Source organism: Lasioglossum baleicum, chromosome 13, assembly GCF_051020765.1.
Source record: "Lasioglossum baleicum chromosome 13, iyLasBale1, whole genome shotgun sequence".
Taxonomy (NCBI): Eukaryota; Metazoa; Arthropoda; class Insecta; order Hymenoptera; family Halictidae; genus Lasioglossum; species Lasioglossum baleicum.
Window position 1 is genome coordinate 12417509 of NC_134941.1, and position 20285 is coordinate 12437793.

A 20285-nucleotide genomic window follows, 5' to 3' on the forward strand; every position below is an offset into this window, starting at 1 on the left:
CTTCAAGGGCTTTAAGACTTGCTGAATCGATTTAATCTCCGCTGAGGAGAAAGTTGAGAGAATTGATTTGAGTACAGTTAATCGGTGGACGATGAGGAATTCAGTAAGAGTTGAAATTATCAGGTCGATCGGAAAGTGATTTCGTTTATCGTGTAGAGATAGCGTTCCTTCCATTTGTAATTACTAGACTACGGATCAAATGCAAAATAAAAATTGTCTTCATCGATCGCAAGAAATACGAACCGAATTGAATGTTATTTCTTGCCTTAATGATTTTAATAATGGAGGAATCATATCCCGACATCTTCAATTTTTTAAATTCTCCAACCTTTTTTACCACGTTTTTATTAGCTCGCTTTCTTGTCTGTCTGTTTGTTCCGTACAAATTTTGCAATTGATTTTATACTAACTTCCCGATGAGCTAGAGACTTGAAATTTTAAACATAGCTCAGAACTGGATGACAATGCAATACTTTTTAAAAAATGTTTGAGAAAGCCTATGCGTTTACGAGATATAAATTATTAATAAATTTAACCGTTACACCCCCTGCGCGTGACGTAGTAAAAAAAAAGAAAAAAAATTCGCGATCACAAATTTTCAGGACTATCTGTACGGGGTTAGGAATCTGTATGGGGCCAGAAAAAATTATTTTATACGTTTTAGACCGTTTTGAAAACGTGGTATTTTTAAAAAATTAAATTTTATTTAAATAATTTGAATTTCATCTACTTAATTTTGCTATAAATGCATGAAGATCCGCAGTCTAGTAATTACTCAACATTATTTTAAATCGCAAAATCATGGTATATCTTGACACTTAAGTTGCCTAAAAAATTCACTTTCATTTTCGCTTGAAAGAACGAAACGACTCTCCGAACGACCCAATGAAATGATTTCATTTAATAACGATTAAACTCGAGATAAATATTGTGCACCACTTTAGCATTAAACAGCCGATTTGTGGTCGGTTCAGCTGCTAAACGGATCGATCCCGAAGATCGATGGGCGGGCCGTTTAGAAGGGTCCCCTCTGCTCCAGTTTAACAAGCCGCCGCGTTTTAGAGCCCCGATATTTCCCCACCGATTTACGATACCCGTGAAATCGATTACCCTTTGCGGATCCTTCTCGGGATCCTGTATCCCAGTGGACAACGGACAGAGAGAGAGTACGTGGGCGTGCGTGTTCGAGAGGAGGCCGGTTGTGAGTCAGAGTCCAAAGTGGACTGTGCAAACGCGTTCGGTAAACCTGGAGAACTGGTCGTCGCGTTGTCTGTTTACCAGGTGAAATCTTCCCTTGGAGATCTACCGGCGGAGTATAGTCACTCTTTTTACATCTATTTATAGCTTTCCGGTGTGCGTCGCCGATGCCGCTGCGGACGAGCCTCGAACCGGAATAAATAATTGGAAATCAATAGGTACGGCGAGCCAGAGGAGACCGATGATTTACGGCTGTTGGCGATCGATCGATAATTAATTATTGCATTATCCCGCGGAGCAGCCGGGTCAACGAAACCGAAGCGAGGCGAGGCCTCTGTCGGCGGAGGGGCACTCGCATAAATTTATTCGACCGATGGCTGAACAGCCTTGGGGGCCTTATGGGCTCAGACGAACGGATGTCTGCAGTCGCGGCGCACGCATCGTCGTCGAGCCTCCGCAAAAATCGGATGGCAATCGATAGATAAACAATTTAATGTTTTCGCCACAGGTTCGATCAAATGTTACTCGCTGAGCAACTTCGCAATTGAAATTGTTCTCGACGTTTCGATCCAAATGTGGACCAGTTTCAAGAGAAAATTTTACGTCTGTAAATACTGTAGGCTATAGTAATTGTTCAACAAAACCGGTTAATACCAATAAAACTTTGATATACTTGTTAAGTGTAAACGAATTATATAAATTTAGTGATGGAACTTTTGAGGAAACTAATTAACTCCATGCCGGTAGACAATAGACTGCGAATCTCTGTGCGGATTAGAAATGTTTAAAAATATTGAGAGCAGGAACGATTGAAAACAACGTTACAGCATTCTTGAATTGTTTAAATCTTTTTCCAATTTCTTCATGAATGCATAGAGATGCGGTAATTAATATTGCTCACAGTCCGAACTGGTTCAATAGACTGTGGATCTTTAAATAAAAAATGAGAGAACAGTCATTTTAGTTTCTTTGAACAAGAAGCAACACTTGCAGACCAAAAAAAAATTAACTATTTTTCTAGGATTGTCCCATTGATGAGAAAAATGGAGTACCATGCAGAGTGCCGTTCGTGTCGGTTCGTGAACGGTCGTGCAAGTTCGTACGGTACCTGGACGAGCGAAGGCATCGCCGCGGCGGGTCTCTCCAGGTGAAAGTGTCCATGGATTTCGTAACGAGCCGTACCGATACCGATTACGTTCGCGAACGAGAAATCGTTTCGCTTGGTAACGACCGTCGCGGTTACAGGCTAATTGGACTCGTTCCTCCGCGGCTGCCTCGCAAATATTCGATAATTAAAGCGATCGCACGGAACAACGTTTCCGGCAACGCTTTATCCGATGGATCCACGCCTATCTGTCGACTGGATCGTGACTAATACTCGTCGACGTAACCTGGATGAATCCCTGTCTGGTACTATACCTAGGATCCTTGTTCGATTTACTTGTCAATTAGGCTGCCATTGTGGCCGGGCTCCTCTTAAATCCCTCGAACTTCTCTCTCGCAGCGATATCTGAATAAAATCTCGTTCGATTCAGCGAGCATCGAGACGAGTACGCCATTAATTGCCTCATTTACTCCACAATTAGCCTGACGATGAACCGTGAGCCGACTTCGGTTAAGTTGAACCACGGTGAATTTGCCTGGCTCCTCATTTCCAATTCTAAACTCATAGGAGCAGAGCAGAGGGAGAGAGAGAGGTCGCTCGGTAAATAAATAAACTAGAAACCGGCAACGGAGAGAATCGCCCGATTAGGATTCGCGCGGGAGTAGGATGTGTCTAGAGGCTCGATTGTTTTTTTCCGTTTGTGTCGGGGCGATAACGATCGCGTACGCCGCTCGTTTACCGATCCAGAGTCCCGTTAAGCGCCGACGAAACCGACTCGTCTCGAAATCCTCGTTCGAACAAGTAAAACGTGTGTTTTAGGGCCAAAGATTCTGACCCGGTCGATATTGAAGTCGATCGTCGATTTCACGGATTCGGATCGTTTCACGGAAGCGACAACTTCCACCGGGGCCTCCCGGGCTCATTAGAAAGAACCCCGAGCCGTTCCTCTTCCTCCAGGATAACCGTGGATGCTAATTATAAACCGCGGCATAATGAAATCATCTCGGGCGCCTGCGCGCGCCTCGCGAGACCGCTGACTTCCTTGAGAACTTTTTCAGCCGGGCCTCGAGAGAAACACCTTTATTAACGGCGGGACAACAAGCCACACACCCGGGAATTAGGCTCGTGGGATTAGCTAGCTAGAGTGATTACGACAAATTGTCCGTTAATCGCCGCGACCTAGCGATCCGAGCCATTCATGCTCCCCTTGTTTATTTAGCTCCGGCGATCTCGATTCGTTTGTTCGATTGTTACAAGAATCTACGCGGGGGCTCCTAAATTTGTAATTGTTTTCTACAATTTAGAGGAAAGCGGTCCCTGAACTTGAACTGGAAAATTCTTCTAGTACATGGTGGTCAGAGGTGGGCATTATTTGGCGAAACAAATATTTCAAATACTATTTAATATTTTAGTATTAAATATATAGTATTTTAAATAAGTTATACTATTTCGAAAATAAAATATTTCTATTTGAACAATCTGAACCTCGAAATAAAATATTTCTATTTCAACACTTTGATCCACAGAATAAAATATTTCTATTTTACCAATCTGAAACACGAGAAAAAATATTTTACTTTTCGTATTGTTATATAATACTCTGAGAAACCGCATGAACGTAGTCCATCTTATCCTCAAGAAACGATTTACACTCGTGAATGTATATTGAAGTCGAACCATTATTTTCAGCAATAATATTTAAAATTGAAATTGAAAATACAGACAGAATACAAATTATCTCAATATTCTTCAAATAAAATACTATTTTCAAAAAAATTACTGCCTCGAATAAATGATTTTATTTTTAAAAATTACTGCATCAAATCAAATATTTTATCTTCAAAATGTTGTACTTAAAATACTATTTTCCCCAGCTCTGATGGTGGTCCACCTATGTAAATGTCTCCTTTATTGTTGAAGATATAACAAATGTGTTTAATGCAATGTAAATGGTATCACAATGATACCTAGGTTCAATTTTAGATGTCAGAGGTGAATTCAAGGCAGCGGTTTCCAACCTTAATGCTACTACACCCCTAAAAAACATTTTTTTTTCCGCGCCTCCCTATCTTTTAGTAGATATAATCATGTATACACGTTTTAAATAATCATAACTTTATTACAAAAATTTTCCGCGCCTCCCAGGTTGGAAACCGCTGCTTCAAGGTCATGTTATTCATCTAAATGAACAGTCTGAATGCGTTTTAATCACCTTGGACACTCCGGAAAAAATGACCTGGAGAGAAAATAAAATTTGCGAAGCATTCACCTAGTAATACCATTTACATTACATTAAAAACAATTGTTATGTCATCACTAGACTGCGGATCTTTATGCAAAATAAAAATATTCTGCATTGATTGTGGGAGGCAGGAAGAAAATAGAAATTTATTTCATCCCTTATTGACTTAATAAAGATCCGCAGTTTAGTCAACTCTACATGTAAGTGGACCACCCTGAAATTTAATCTCCACTGGACAGGATATTGAAACGGCCTTCAGGACCAGATCCGGGAGCTACGGGACAGCATATATTTTTACAAAAATAAATACACGACGTTCAACGCCCTCGCGGTTCCTACAGGTAACCATACAGCCTATGTACAAGCCACGATACAAGGTGAATCGTGGAACACACGAAACTCGAAAGGATTCGCATAGTGCTCTAGTGAAAACGAAGCTTCTTTCTACAACCGGTCACGCTAGAATACCGAGAGACAAGGCGATTATGATCAGCGGTAGGCTAATCGTGAATCTAATCGACGAATCGGACGCGTTCTGGTTTAAGGTCTGACACTGCGAGCTACGGAAGTGTTTCACGTTCCCTTCGGAGTCTCTGGCCAGGACGCAGAGCTCGTACTTTGTCCTGGAGTCTTGCAGATCCTGGATCTTAAAGGACCGCTCGCTGTAGACCAGGTCCTTCTCGATCGCCGACTTGCTGCTTCCGGTTTCGCGCACCACCACGTAGAAATCGCCGATGTCTTCTCTGGATGTGACGTACCAGGTCGCTTTCCAGCTTTTGTCGTCCTCGTTGCTGGAAATTCAGAGACAGAGACGTTAATTGTGTATGGTTACTTGTGTATAGTGTTTAAGGCGAATAGATACGCACTATTCGATGCCCCGGTACTTCACATCAGGAGTGATGTCGTATTCAGGATATCCTTTCACGTCTCTCTCTCCGCAGCCCATCAGATCCTCAGTGATCTCAGAAATCGGTTTACCAACGAGGAAGTTTGGACTCTGGCAAGTGACGTTCGTCCACTCTTCTGGGATTTCCGTGTGAGTGTTCAGCCACCTCTTCAGGGGCCTGGCGTAGCAGTCACAGTGCAGAGGGTTCCCTATAAAATATATTTTACTTCTGAAAATATTCAAAATATGCTAGAATATTCTCCTTTACAAGATATAAGGTAGTGCCATACTAGGGGACTATACCATATTTGGGCACTTCACCCTAAAATTCCACAGAATTTTTCAGAATTACAAATCTACTGCCACTGAAAATAACATTTCACGCGATCCCACTTTCTTAAGACTTCAATAATTTTACTGTGCCAAAAGAAAGCATAGAAATTTTATTTTACATTACAATCTTAAATGGAACTATTAGATGACACTATTAAGGGTGTCTTGTTAGTTCATAATGAAAATTGGTTCCATTAAAAAGTGTTTAGCCATGAACCATAGATTTTTCAAAATTAAGCAATAATCACCGGTCGGTAATGTGTTAAGACTTGCCTAAGAAAATTGAAAATTGCACAAACATCCGTAGTCGACTGTGAATTTCTCAAATGTTTTTACCTGCATATTCCAGTCTCGTCCCATTCTTTATAATCTTCATGTACGCATCGTTGAACACGCCGATCTCGTTGGACCTGACGTCGAGGACTTTCAAATTAGGCAGCGCCAGGATTTTATTCAGAGGTATATGACTCAGATGATTATGACTCAGATGCAGATTAGTCAGATTCGCAGGTGGGTTGAAGACGTTCGATTCCGAGGAAATATCATTGATCTCATTGTACGACAGGTCCAGCGTGTGTAGCGCCGTTAGATTCCCAATCACATCTAGCGTATCAGAAACTTGTATTAAAAACGCTCACGCAATCATTAAACAGCAGATCTTTATCAAAATCAAATAACTCACATCTTCTAATGTCGTTGATATTATTGTGACTGATGTTGAGAACTTGAACCTTCTTGGTTCCAGTAGTCAGCTCAAAAGTTAAGACGGGCATGGTATTGTACGATAGATCGATCTCCTTCAGCCTGTAAGGGATCCATGGATCGTGAGGGAAGGTTTTCTTGGTAACGAAGGAGATCTTGTTGTGACTGAGATTGACCCTCTCGAGGGACAAACAATCATCCAACAAACCATGAGTCTTGTTATCCAGGCTCTCCAATTTGTTATGCGAGAGATCGAGCGTTCTCAAGGACACGAGACCTTGGAAAGCTCCGTTCGGAATGCGATGAAGATGATTGTCCGTCAAGTTCAACGTGAGCAGCTGCAGCAAGCCTTCGAAAGCTCGAACACTCACGTTTTTGATCTGATTGTGGGCCAAGTTCAGTTCGAACACAATCGGCAGGCGTCCAAACGCCGCTTTTCCGAGCTCCGTTAGCTGATTATCCTGAAAACGAGACTCGCATTTAGTACACCGGTGGCTGACGCATTGTCAAGGGTTTCTGTCAGCGTCTCTCACCTGCAGATGAAGATATTGCAGACTGGTTAGAGTACTGAGCGCCTCCCACGGCGGCTTCGTGATGTTGTTCGATTGTAGATAGAGCGACCTCAGGGTCAGCAGGTTCTCGAAGCTGCCGTACTTCAAACTGTCCCCTAATCGGTTCTTCGAGATGTCCAGGGAGAGCAGAGCGTTCATCGAAGGCCATATTTCGGTGATCGGGATCTCCTCCAGCAAATTCTCCGAGAAGTCGAGGTAGCCCAGGGAAATTGGCAGCTGGAAGATCTTGGTCAGCCGGTTGCCCTTCACTGTCAAGGTCCTAGATCACCGTAAGTTTCAGTTAACTATTCCTCTAATTTTAATCTAGACGAAAATTTGTTGATTCCGTTGATCACCTGCAACTTGGTAGCCTGGTTAAGCTGCCTCTGGCGACGTCGTTCAGCTGATTGTAGCTCATGTCCAGCTCCAGAAGCGTAGGCAGCGGCCCGAACGTGGAAGGTTTGATCTTTTCCAAGGAGTTATGCGACAGGTTCAGGAACCGAAGGCTGAAGAGGGTCTGGAAGATGGCATTGTGGATCTCTGACAGGTTGTTGTGGGACAGATCGATCGTGTGCAGCTCGTACAGCTTCGGGAAGGTCTGACGAGGCACCGAGTGAATCAGATTGTGCGAGACATTGAGGACTTTCAGGCCTGTCATGTTGTGCAGCGGGACCTGCAATGATCAATAACAATATAGATGTCTTAATTACTTCAGACTTGATAATCTTCTCATTTGGCTCCAAACGATACCTGGTTCAGGGAGGTGAATTGATTGTAACTGAGTTGAAAGTCGGTAGCGTAGGTCGCGCTGTCGAACGAGAACTTGGAGATGTTCTCCAGCTTGTTGTGGCTCATGTCCAGGAACGTCATGTTCACGCAGTTCTCGAACGCGCCGGGTTCTATCTTCGAGATCTCGTTGTGAGATAGATTGACCTTTGCCAGGTAGAGGTCCTTGAAGGACAGCTTCTCTATCACTGTGACGAAGTTCTGCGAGACATCCAGCACCTGGAAACCAGCGAAATAGAGGATCCAATGGTAGAAACCTCTATCTAAACCAGGCAGTTCCAACGAGTAGCTCCGGAGCTATTCGAGGCACCTTCCCCGCTTAGGTTCTTCCCCCACTCTTAGACTTCATCGTTATAATGTATACTAGTGGGAAGCTCCCACCACTTGCAGTTGTTGGAGAGGAATAGGTTGGAACTGCCTGATCTAAACGATAAATAGTTCGCACCTCGGCGAACTGGAGCTGATTGAACATCTGAAAGTCGATCTTCTTGATGAAGTTCCTGGCTAGATCGATGGTGCCAATCCTGGTAACCGGGCCAAAGGTTCCTCTGCCCACATCGTTGATCTGATTATCGCTGAGGAACAGTCTGACCAAGAAACGCATTCCTCGGAAGGTGTTCGCGTCGAGTTTCCGGATTTTATTGTGGCTCAGGTTGAGCACTTTGAGCAGGGAGTTCCTCGCGAATGTTCCTCTGGCGATCAAGAAAACGGTTAAACATATTTTTAACGATCCAGGTTCGAAGTAGATACCTCTTCAAGTCCGAGATCGCGTTGTGGGACATATTGCACCAGCCCATCTTCGTCAGATCAGCCAAGTGAGAGCTGTCTAGTTTGTTGATCAGATTGTGGGACAGGTCCAAGTACTCGGTGTCCCTCAACCCCTTGAACTGATTCTTCTTCAGCTCTTTAATCTCGTTACCATGCAGATCCAGCCTCTTCAGCTTCTTTAAAGGCGTCAACGCCTCCACAGGCAATGAGGTCAGAGTCCCTGCAAAAAGCAAAATAGAAAGTCCCGGGGAAAACTGTCTGCGGTTACCTTTCGCGAAAATCAGTACCGTTACTAATCTCCAATTTCTCGATTTTTGCGGCCGCGGAGCTCTCGGCGAACGCATCGACAGGTAAGGTAGACATTCGGTGACCAGCGATGCTGAGAATGCTCAGATTTCCCAGGATCTGTAACGCTTCTCGTGGAAATTTCTCCAGGGTGCTGTTCCCGATGTACAGCTCCTGCAGCGTTCTGTTCACGCCGAGAAAACTGTGCTCCTCGATCAGTCTGAGCGGCGTGTCGATGAAGCTCAGCACTCGGACGTCCAGAGGGTACAGCGCTGGCCCGTAGAAGCGTCCTTGCGATCGGGAATGATGGTAAAATTAGTTTCCAGATCGAAGACAACAGGGTAGAAAGTGGTTCGGGTAGCAACTCACCTATGTTACATTTGTACAGGACGAGTTCCTCGATGGGAACTCCCTCGTTGCCCAGGTTCGAGAAGGCCAGGCTGAGGCTGGCCAAATTCGTGTTCTCGCAGCGAATGTAGAGGCCCCTGTCGCTGCCCCGAAGACACACGCATGGGTAAATGTACTCGATCTCCCGGGGACACCTGAACCGTGGCCCGGGCGGGATGTACACGCCCATGGTGGGCAGGACCAAGGTCCACAGCAGCAATGGGAACAGGAGGATCATCTGCGCGACAGACAATGGGTATCACAGACATGATCGCGTAGCGTTCTAATTTCTAATATTTTTTATTCACGAATATTGAGATCTTAAAGATGCATATGTATTTTGAAGACGTCACAAAAATGTTACATGTCGCAAAAAGAACTTCATTTGAAAAGAAGTCGTCTCGGACGCAACAGCGAGGACTATAATGGAGGTGCAGCTCCTGTAGAAGTCTTATTCCGTTCAGCGCTCACCCGCGCTGAAAACGGCAACGGTAATTAATCCGCGCGCTCCGGTATAAATTTGATTAGTCACCGCGGTCCTGTTGTAATCGCGCTATTTTGCGCGAAACGTGAGAAAGTTTTCTGCGAACATGCTCGCCGATTCGCATCAGGATAACGCGCTTATAGATCGCCGGGGCAATTAAAATTTTCCCCGATTCGAAACGAGACCCGCGGGATCGATCGAGTCGCGATTTCCTCGCCTGGGAACCGTGAAGAACGTTTTGAAACCGCTCGATCGAGTGAATGATTTTCGGTGTTGTCTTCCACGTTTGAGGACATTGGGGATAACGAAGGGTCACGCTAAAAATCATTACTGTGGCAAGTGTTCATCTGGCTTGGGAGCCACTGAGCCACGCCTACTGCCGGCAGGCCACGCCTATTTTGCATGGAAAGAGGAGAAGAACGTTTCTTAATAGAGCAACGGGGCGACGCCTATTTTGCATAGAAAGAGGAGAAGAACGTTTGTAATAAGAGCAACGGGGCCACGCCCACTGTGCAGGTCCTGCCTACTTTGCCCATAAGAATTGGATAATAAATTCTAGTTTATAACTTTTCTTTTTCCACGGAGATGGAACGCACTATAGACAACTTGTCTCATTCTCCGACGTTCTTTGCGCTGAAGTATGGCTCCTGGGGCAAACGTAGAGCGCTCCCAGCGTTGGTTGCGCAAGGCGGAGTTAAAAGGAGAATTTCGTGGGCGCGTCGTCGACGTCGAGGCGCGACTAATTCGTTCGCAGACCGACGATCATGGTCCGAGACGACCGGACGACGGGATGGAATGGGACGGGACGCAGCGCAGCGCGGTAGAAACAAAGAAAGTCATAAAGAGACGAATGACCTCGTTGGTAGTCGCTTCCTTGGGCCGTCCACGAGGAATCGCGTGCAACCACCCTGTTATCCTCCGCGTATCTTCTCCGAGAGGTGATCCCGGCTGACAATTCCGCCCACGAGGTCGCCGCGATGCAAGATAATCCGATGCACGGTTCCCCAACGGAGCAATTACCTCGATTAAGTATCGTACGAGCACCTACGATCGGAAGGGACGGCGATTTCAACGCGATTTCGACCCCCGAAGACAGATCCGCGAGGATCGAACAGGATCGAACCGGAGGAACACGACCGAGACTACTTGTTGACGCCGTTGGCAACGTTCACAAGCCCGTTCCACGATGCCGGGGCGAGCCAGCTCGACGGAAAGTGAAACGAGCAGCGGGCTCTCTCGCGCGATTCTCGCTCGAATGCAAATACTTTCCTCGGGATTAGCGGGTTCCACGCGGCACGGATCGACGTGGAAACGGCCCGGACTTGTTGCGTGTCTGCCGCGATTTGCCTAAACGAAACCGTTCGCCGTGCTCGGAAACCAGAGCTGTAATTGGAATATCAAAGCCCGGGATAATTGCAGTGGTTCGAACCGAGCCAGCGGGGAAAATGCATAATAGAGGCTCGATCCGCCAATGTGTGTCAAACTGAGCCGGAGCATGGCGACGCGCCACGCAGTCTCAAACGGTTGACACCGAACAATACTTCCAACTGCGACGTATCGATGCGACCGCTAAGCTTCGGGTACGAAACTTTACAAAACTGTTTTCCTTGATAGCTTGGAAGCTAGCGGAATTATTAGATTTAACGCTAAACTAAATTTTACGATTATTGACATAATAAAAATAATTTCATGAGAAATGATTGAATAGATATCTGCAGTGGAGCACAAAGGAGCTGCTCAACGTCGAAATAAAATCAATCTCGTGAATTTAACAAGGGAACACGTACCAGTTACTTTCAAGGCTCGGTAGGTTTAATTGATCTAATTAAACATCAATCCATTTTCTGAGAGAGATTCACGTCTGCCAACACAAGCTTTTCCATCCATCTATCGGAAAACAGGCCATTTCACTTCTAATTTTCTCCTCTCTTCAGCGCAGTGTGAAAATTAGCAACGCCTCGCAGCCCGACGCCACGTCCACTTCAGAACAAGATCATTATGTCTTAGTGGATCTGACTAGGGGCAAGAAGAGGCAGCCTCTTAGTGGTCAGACTGCACGGTACTTGCTCCACACCCATTACCATACGATTATCAAGTCATGCATCCGTAATAAATTCAAAATCTTCGTAGTACGCGATTTTTATCGCGTTTCTTCGCCGAATATGGAACTTTTCGCGGTCTAGAAACGTCGTAGTCATCGTGTGTAGACCGTTAGATCGTGGGCAAGCGTGAGGACGATGCGCAGGCCAGAGAGCGTGGGCCAACGACCATGATTAAGAGTCGGCGGATTCTTATTTCGAGGATCGGTGATGCGCGAAGGCGATCGTAAGCGGTGTCCTTGACGAGGCGTGTTTAAACGGGTCGATGAGTCGAGAGGAGCGGAGATGATCGAAAGAACGTCGACCGGGGACTACCGATTTGGTAATGACTATCGCAGAGAGGATAGCGCGGGCTGCGATTCGTCCCTGCTATTTCGTAAAGGCAAAAAGGTCGACTCATTTTTCTTCAACGATTTTTTCATTTTTTATCTGTGCCTTTGATGAAAATTTAGAAAGGTCCAAGTAAGTTATACAGGATGTCTTAGCTGAAGGCCACCTAAATATCTCCTTTATTTTTAATGGCACAAAAAAATATTTATGGTACAATTTAAATGTTATCGAAGAACGGATATCATAGAAGAACAATTTCTTTTTTCCGGTTATTTTTTCATAGCTTTTCCAAGGCCATTGTTATTTTTTATCGGGAAAACTTATTCTTTTTTATTTCATCTTGTTAATGACTTGAATAAAAAAAATAAGTTTTCTCGATAAAAAAATAACGATGACTTTGAAAAAACCATGAAAAAATAACCGGACGAAAGAAATTGTTCTTCCGTGATATTTCTCCTTCGATACCATTTAAATTGTGCCATAAATATTCTTTTTGTGCCATTAAAAATAACGGAGATATTTAGGTGGCCTCCTTCAACTGGTACACCCTGTATACATGTACAAAGTTTCATAAAAATCGATCAAGGATGTTCTGAAGTATAATTGATTGAAAGTAGCAAAAATTGTAAGAATCAATAAATTCAAAGATTTTTACATGTTATTTCGATTTCAATGAAACTTTGTACACGTATATAATTTATTTGGAGTTACAAAATAGATGTTTTAAATGTTCATTACAGGCACGGATGAGAGATTAGAAAATCGTAACCTTTACTTTTCCCTTCGCAGTTGCGTTCAATATCAATTTCAAGCTGTTTGGTCGAATTCCGAAAAGGTTATTCGTGTTTAGAAGGTGTTGGAACACTTCGTACAACTTTGCCACGGTAGATACTCGTTGTGAGTTTTTTGGGGACAGGCGATTTGGGACGCGGGACCGGTTTCTAGATTTCTGCACCGCCTCCGTGCCAGCTGCCCGATGATAGGCAGAATTCCTGGGCGAAATTGTCGAGTCCCAGTGACCTGCGACACGAATCGCGCCGGTTTATTACGGTTCCAGTAATCTAGTAATTCAGTGAGCGAGAAGGTAAAAAGAAAAGCCGCGGTGATCTAGTTTCTCGAGCCCGGGTTTATGCAACCCGTAACACGAGCGTGCTACGACACTCGGGCATAAACACGTCGCTTAGGCGGAGGAATCATTTCCTAGGAAGCTTCGAGGTATTTTTTGATCGTCTATTATGCAACCCTTTCGGTAAACAAATGTAGTGGAAAGCGATCGCGTTCTATGAAACGGTTACCGACGGAAAAATTGAAAAGGAAGCCCTCCTGTTGTAACAGGGCGACGCAACGTTTCCTCGATATCGCGATCGATGCGATGCCCGATATTGCACGCGGAACAGTACAGAAACACAGTCCTTTCACTTATTCGAAGTCGACCTTAGCAGTCGCGACAAGCAATGAACCGAATCACCGGCTTGTCCCTCGAGCTCCTATCGGTGGAGAAAAAATATCCCGCACCGGTTCTGTTGACGTAACGCAGCATTTGACACCCTGTATTTCTCGTTCCGCCACCGGAGAAATCCTGGTCGAAAGTAAAGTGGTCGATGCTCGAGGATCGTCGCGCAGAAAACGCTAAAAAATCTATGCAGAACTTCCACTGTTTTCCTAATTTATATCGGGCAACTTACAGATCCATGCTCGCAGAATTTCTGTCTTTTTACCAGCAAAAAATTGAGTTTCACGACTTTAAAAAAGCGAAGAAAATGATAATCCGATGGTATTATACTTCCCCTCCTTAAACAGCACACGACTTTTTCATTCCTGCGCTTATAATAAATTTACTAATTTATATTTTAATTTTAAATCCTCCTTTTAAATTCTATAATAAATTTACTAATTTATAGTCTAATTTAAAATTGTCCCTTAATTTTGGATCTCAAAATAAATTTACTAATTTATGCTCTAATATTAAATCCTCCCTTAAATTTCATAATAAAATTACTAATTTATGCTCTAATATTAAATCTTTTCCTTAAATTTTATAATACATTTACTAATTTATATTTTAATTTTAAATCCTCCTTTTAAATTCTACAAATAAATTTACTAATTTATGCTCTAATACTAAATCTTTCTCTCTTAAATTTCATAATAAAACTAATTAATTTAGCTTACAAGAATAACATGAATATTTTTTCCTACTTTACAATCTCAGCAAATCGATCCTTGATCGATGTCGGATCATTTGGTCTCGCTGCGCGTCGCGCCGATCGAGCGTAGAAGGCGCGAAGATCCCGCGCGAGAATAATTGCTCCCGAGAGATCGGAGGCTCGTGAGAAAGCCGGTTTCCGCTTCGCGATCGCGGAAGGAATAATTGATGCGCGAAGAAAATACAATAAACCGTGCTCCACTTTCCGGGAACGGCAATTAATGTTATTAGAAGAGCGAGAAGCGCGGGGAAAGCTCGAACGCTCCGGAATAATGTCAATTGTTACCTAGTCTCGGCTCTCGGTTCCGTTTAATTCATACAATAGGCGAGATGAATTTTATCCACACCAGGGGGGAGAAAAAAACATGGCATTGCGAGATAGAGATTGTGTGTGTTGCCTATGGTTCTTTTCTTCTGCGTCACCCAAGGATATTTTCGTTTCACCCGCTGGCCTTCGCACGCGCGCATACGAGCCGCGGTTTTAGGAAAAATGCTGCTTTTTCTCGGTGAAGTGACGCCTTCGCGTGAGATCGGGTTTCGATCGTTGACTCGTTTCTATTACTGTGGGGCTGTTGTGTAATTAGTAGATCTTTATGCGGTTATAGCAGAATTGAGTAGATGAAATTCAAATCTGTTGGAAATTCTAAAAATTGAAAATGTCAATATATGATTTCTCCTCTATCAAAATCATTAAGGGACGAAGTAACATACAATCTGATTTCTACTTCTTGAAATCGATGCAGACAATGTTTATTTTGCATAAAGATCCGCAGTCTAGTCATTAGTAGCCAATTTTCGTCGACAAATTTTAAGAAAGCGTTGATTTTCGTGCATTTACACCCATTTTTGAACAACAAGTCGATGAGACGTCAAAGTATAAAAGGAGAAGAAGATTTGTGAAGTATATACATGTGTATAGACTGTGGATTTTATCTGGCTGCAATAAAGATGAAATACGAGGCGATAGAAACGTCATAGTAATTTATGTTCGAGCTAATAAAATCGGAGGAGAAACGTTCCTCTACGTAGGTTCTATAGCTTATAAAGTTCTTCACTTTTGGGATCGGTCAACTACACAGGTTTACTGAATATTTTTTAAATCCGTACAACTTTTAATTGATCTATACGCGTCTGAGGAGATTGGGGAAGACAAAGAGATTGGAAAATTGCCAATAAAACGCTAGAATTGCGCGGAAACATCGCGAGCGGAGAATCTGAAGCGTTGTCCTGTCCACGCATCGAAATCACCACTCGGGAGAGCACGTGTTCGGTGACGCACGATATAAACTCGCCTCTTGTACCAATTGATCTCGCGACCATTGTGTAGAGACTTCAATGGACCGTCTATCGACCACTCTGATCCCCATTGAATTTATCGAACGATTAGCCCTTGGCACTCGAGTGGCGACTCAGAGTCACCACTAAAAAATTGCTGTACCATTCTCCAAGATATTGTACGAGGTGTTACATCAATTTCGTATCCTCCAAATTATTAAAAATCGCAGAGAATGGAAATACTTTAGGTCGGAATTAATGTTTAGTTTTCATTCTCATTGTTAAAATATCTATAATTATAGACATCGTCTCGCGGAATACCTTGTTGCACTTGGCTGACGGGGGACGGTTCCGAAAGCGCGACGACGATCGTTGGTTTTAGGACGACCTTGTCCTCGGGTCACATATTCGTCGTGTTGCACCAGTTTACGTGTTCCGGTGTGCGCGCTCGCTGCGACGGTAACGAGACAGAAGGAAAAAGAGGAGAGAAGAATCCACCGCGAGAACGTTTCACCGCATCTCTGTCTTCAAGACATTCCGCCAGTGGTTCCTGGATGAGGTTGCCGTGAAAACTGAGCTCACGGCTCGAGAGAAAGGCGGACCGAGGCAGCGTGGCCTCCCTCATTGGCAGTTGATACGCGCTGTCCTTTCGTGGACACGCGGCTCTCGAACTCGGAGCCGGGAACATTTCTGTCAGACTGAGACGCGTTAAAGTCGCGCTTGATTGGCTCTGGTCGCCTCCCAGTGCCGTAATAACCTCCTCTCACAATTTCATTTGCAATTTAATTCACTCCCCCAATTAATAATGGTCCTCATCAAAATGGTAACAGATTAGGCTGGCTAAAAATATATTTTCCTCGCTTCTTTCATCGAGTGGCATTTCGTAGCATTTTTCCATGGTACCATAAGGTGTTGAAAGGTGCCATTCCAGCGGAAGAAAGTTACCTGGAGAACCAGGAGCGCTATTGGTCCGCGCAGGTGAAAGTCAGAGCATCGCCAGGTCGTTCGTCAGCCAGTGACATCTGTTGGTACCTGGGGATAATCGTACCTGGAGATTCGATCGATAGTTGGCGTATAATGTTATGGATCGGCGGATTAATAATTTGATTAACGATTAAATAGAGGAAAAGGAGTTTCTCGAGTCGAATGATCTTCGTGGACGCGTGCACGTAAGATCCTTTAAAGGGCGAAACAATTTGCAGCATCGACGTCTCGCGAAACAACCGGACGTCCCGGTTAACCATCGTTTAGATCGCAACGAGGAATTACACGGTCATTAAGGCCGATAACTTCCCGGAGCAGCGCGGTTTACGAACCGACACTGTCAGTCGGATCGCTGCCGGATCAGCCGAGCACAGAACCGCGTTCCCCGGGATCGTTGGATCTGCCTTTGAAAATGGACGATAAAATCTCGACGCTCGTTAAGTGGATTCTACTGCTTCGTAAGTAAAAAGGCACCATTTTATCGGCGACTGTTTTTTAACGATTGCTCCGCAGGAACGGCGACGGCAGTCGTCGCTTTACCAACTCAGGGTTACATGGTGAGTGATGTAAGTGGACAGGGTGAGTCTCGTCACGATCTCAAATAAATCGTAAGTAGACTGCGGATGTTTATGCTATTTCCGAGCTTCGCAGACAAAATAAAATCCTATCTTCATTGCTAATAGCTTCCTTAGATCAATAATAAATAAAAATCGTTCTAAATTTTGTTGAAATTCATACTCGGTGTTTTTTGAACATTTTTATAAGCTATAAAACGATGTTTCAGTGCTTTTTACCACGTTTTTATTAGCTCATTTCCTTGTCTGTTTGTTTGTTTGTTCGGTACGAATTTTGCAATTGATTTTAAACTAACTTCCCGATGAGCTAGACAATGCAATATTTAAAAAACAATTTAAAAAAGCCTATGCGTTTAGGAAATATAAATTATTAATAAATTTTACCGTTACACCTCCCCGAAAGGAATCAGGAATCTGTATGGGGCTAGAAAAAATAATTTTATACTTTTTAGTCCGGTTTTTAAACGTGGTGTTTTTTAAAAACTTATGTTACACTTTTTAGTCCGTTTTAAAAACGTGGTATTTTTAACAAATTTATTTTTTATCGAGATATTAGGGTTACCTTCAGTTCCCCAAATGGAATGTCTAATATTCTTCTAAAATTCTTACATAATTTTTCGTACGACAAATAATTTAAGAGTTATTTGAGATCGTCACGTTGCGAGACTCGCCCTGTGTATTTAATTTGAACCTGCAAGAATCGCGTTAAGTGAAATATATTTTTAATCAGGATCGCCAACGATTGGAGACGTACGAGGATCTGTCGGAGGAGTCGCTCGATCTCGATCTGTTCCACAATCTGACGTTCCGATTCTCCTGCGAAGGCAGACCGATCGGCTTGTACGCAGATTCAGACTACGATTGCAGGATCTTCCATGTCTGCGATCACGATGGCAAAGGACTTCCAGTGATCTGTCCAAACAACACGGTGTTCGACCAAAGGGAACGCGTCTGCGCCGAGGAAGGGCCAACAGACTGCGAACACGCCGAAGAATGGTGCTAATATCCTCGCTCTCGTTAATCACTGTTGCGTTCGTCATGGTTCTTCATCGCGTTTATACGTTACTGCAGGTTCTATTTGAACGAGCTGCCCTACTCCGTAGAGGTATCCGCGGAAAATGGCACAACGTTCGACCAGCGAGAGGAGATTCCATCTGTCTTACCGCTTCTGCTATCGTGACACGCGTCAAGTTCAATTAGCCGGAGCCTCTGTATCTCAAATGGGACCAACGAAGAAACCAGTTTACTCTTCGAATTAATTCCCCGTCATGTATCCCGAGCATGTTAACACGATCCCGCGGGAATAAAACCTGCTCTTTGTTTCACCCTTTTCCGTGCGGATACTCGCGCGAAATTGTACATAAATCGTAAAGCTTTTCTTTCTTGTTATCGTCTTCTCAATCGTGTGTCCATAAAGCACTGTGATTTAAAAATTCTGATAACACGATTTTGTTCCTCAACGAATTCAGCTGTTAGTAATTTTTAATTTATTCGCATTAATTAAATAAATTTTTTGTCTCACACGAACAACGCGAAAATATTGATTATAATCAGAGTTGTGCTAATTCAATTACATTGTAATTCAGTTGCGCGATTGAATTACATTGTATTTCAATTATATAGTAATTCAACTACGTCGTAACTGAATTACACTAACAAGCATAACTGATTCAACACACTTTAAATCAGAATAATTGATTTTTATTATTTTTTTCTCGCGATTCCGACCAAATGCATTTTTTCAAAATATTTTTTAGACGTTATTTACTGAACTAATTCTTCTAGCCTTACAGAGAAATTGAAGTCGTTCCATTCATAAAAAAGTTATTCTGATTTAAAGTGTGTGCGATCAGTTATGCTCGTTAGTGTACATAATTCAAACCTTTCAATTAATTCAATTACTAAGTATTTTAATCAGATGTGTAATAGAACTTTGAAGAAGTGCGATAATTTTTATGTTTTTCTTTCATATACTTGTTTGCTGTCTGCCCGGCGTAGTTTCTATTCCTCGTCCTCGTTCATAATGCGTAACGCTATTTTATAATTGCACTCCAACTGCAATTACGAATTCCCTTGTAATTTCACTACAAAGTATTTTATAATTGTACTCCAACTGCAACTACGAATTACGTTGAAATTTAATTCTAAAGTATTTTATGATTGTACTCCAATTGCAATTACGAATTACATTGTAATTTGATAGAATGAAGATCTGAATTCTAATTACAATATGACTGAATTATAATGTAATTCAATTACTTTGTAATTATAATTCCTGGAGTAATTGAATTGCAATTCTGCACAACTCTGATTATAATCCGTAGTACTTGATTGATTACTAGCAACATACTTTACAATCCGATACGCTCCTCTGTGAGGACAGCTTTTGCACTCAAAACACCCATTTTAGTGAAAGCAGAAATCTCAAGCATTAAAATGGTTCTTTTTTATCTTTGGATTTTAAATAAAATCATAAATAAAAGCGTGGAGCGCTAAACTATATTGACGTTATCTTCATGGGCGCTCCACGCTTTTATTTATGATTTCATTTTTTATATTAAATTTTTCTATCTGTTCCGACACTAATTTTATAACTGAAGAAATATTGAACTAATTGCTTAAAATTTTGGGGAAAAATATTATTAATCATTTAACTGGATTCGTTATTTAATGGGGAACCAGGAAAAAAATTATTTTCTCCTTTTCAGTGCATTTTAATATAAGCGTGGTTTTTAAAAAGTTCTTTTTATATATTTTATTTTCTACGTTTATCGTGATCGGAAGCAAGTGTGTATACAACATTTGAGCAAGATTAAACAATGGGAAGAGTTTTAAAATTCGATTACAAGATTTTCCGCATACAACAACACGTCAAATTAATATAAGCGTGGTAATAAAGTGTTCGGAACGCGATCGAGCGATCAGAAGACGTCCGGTAAGAAGAAAAACAAGTTCGCTCGAAACGAATACAAGCTGTTCGCGAAAAGAGAATAATCTGTAGTTTATCTGAGCCCTGACCTTTACGAGGCGAGCCCTGCGGGTCCTCGAACACCGTCGGTTTCCGATTGCTGCGGGCCTTAGGATTCAATG

General features: G+C 42.9%; 2 protein-coding genes across 3 annotated transcripts; one reads left to right on the forward strand and one right to left on the reverse strand.

Moving 5' to 3' along the window:
- Positions 1-736: 736 nt before the first annotated feature.
- On the reverse strand, positions 737-16246 carry Conv (insulin like growth factor binding protein acid labile subunit convoluted). 2 transcript variants are annotated; one of them, XM_076437308.1, is made up of 12 exons: positions 10582-10753; positions 9225-9480; positions 8858-9145; positions 8553-8790; positions 8248-8494; positions 7767-8021; positions 7373-7689; positions 6999-7296; positions 6446-6926; positions 6100-6366; positions 5411-5639; positions 737-5335 (listed from the first exon to the last, which is right to left on the reverse strand). In XM_076437308.1, exons 2-12 carry the CDS (start codon positions 9478-9480, stop codon positions 4999-5001), a joined length of 3213 nt encoding a protein of 1070 aa, XP_076293423.1. In that variant the 5' UTR covers positions 10582-10753; the 3' UTR covers positions 737-4998. The 2 variants fall into 2 exon arrangements, with proteins under 2 accessions (XP_076293423.1, XP_076293422.1); XM_076437307.1 differs by lacking the exon at positions 10582-10753 and adding an exon at positions 15958-16246 and having other exon boundaries at positions 3803-5335.
- Positions 14146-19645, forward strand: LOC143215295 (uncharacterized). Its single transcript, XM_076437321.1, has 4 exons — positions 14146-17078; positions 17134-17177; positions 17926-18191; positions 18267-19645. Exons 1-4 carry the CDS (start codon positions 17033-17035, stop codon positions 18373-18375), a joined length of 465 nt encoding a protein of 154 aa, XP_076293436.1. The 5' UTR covers positions 14146-17032; the 3' UTR covers positions 18376-19645.
- Positions 19646-20285: the final 640 nt, after the last annotated feature.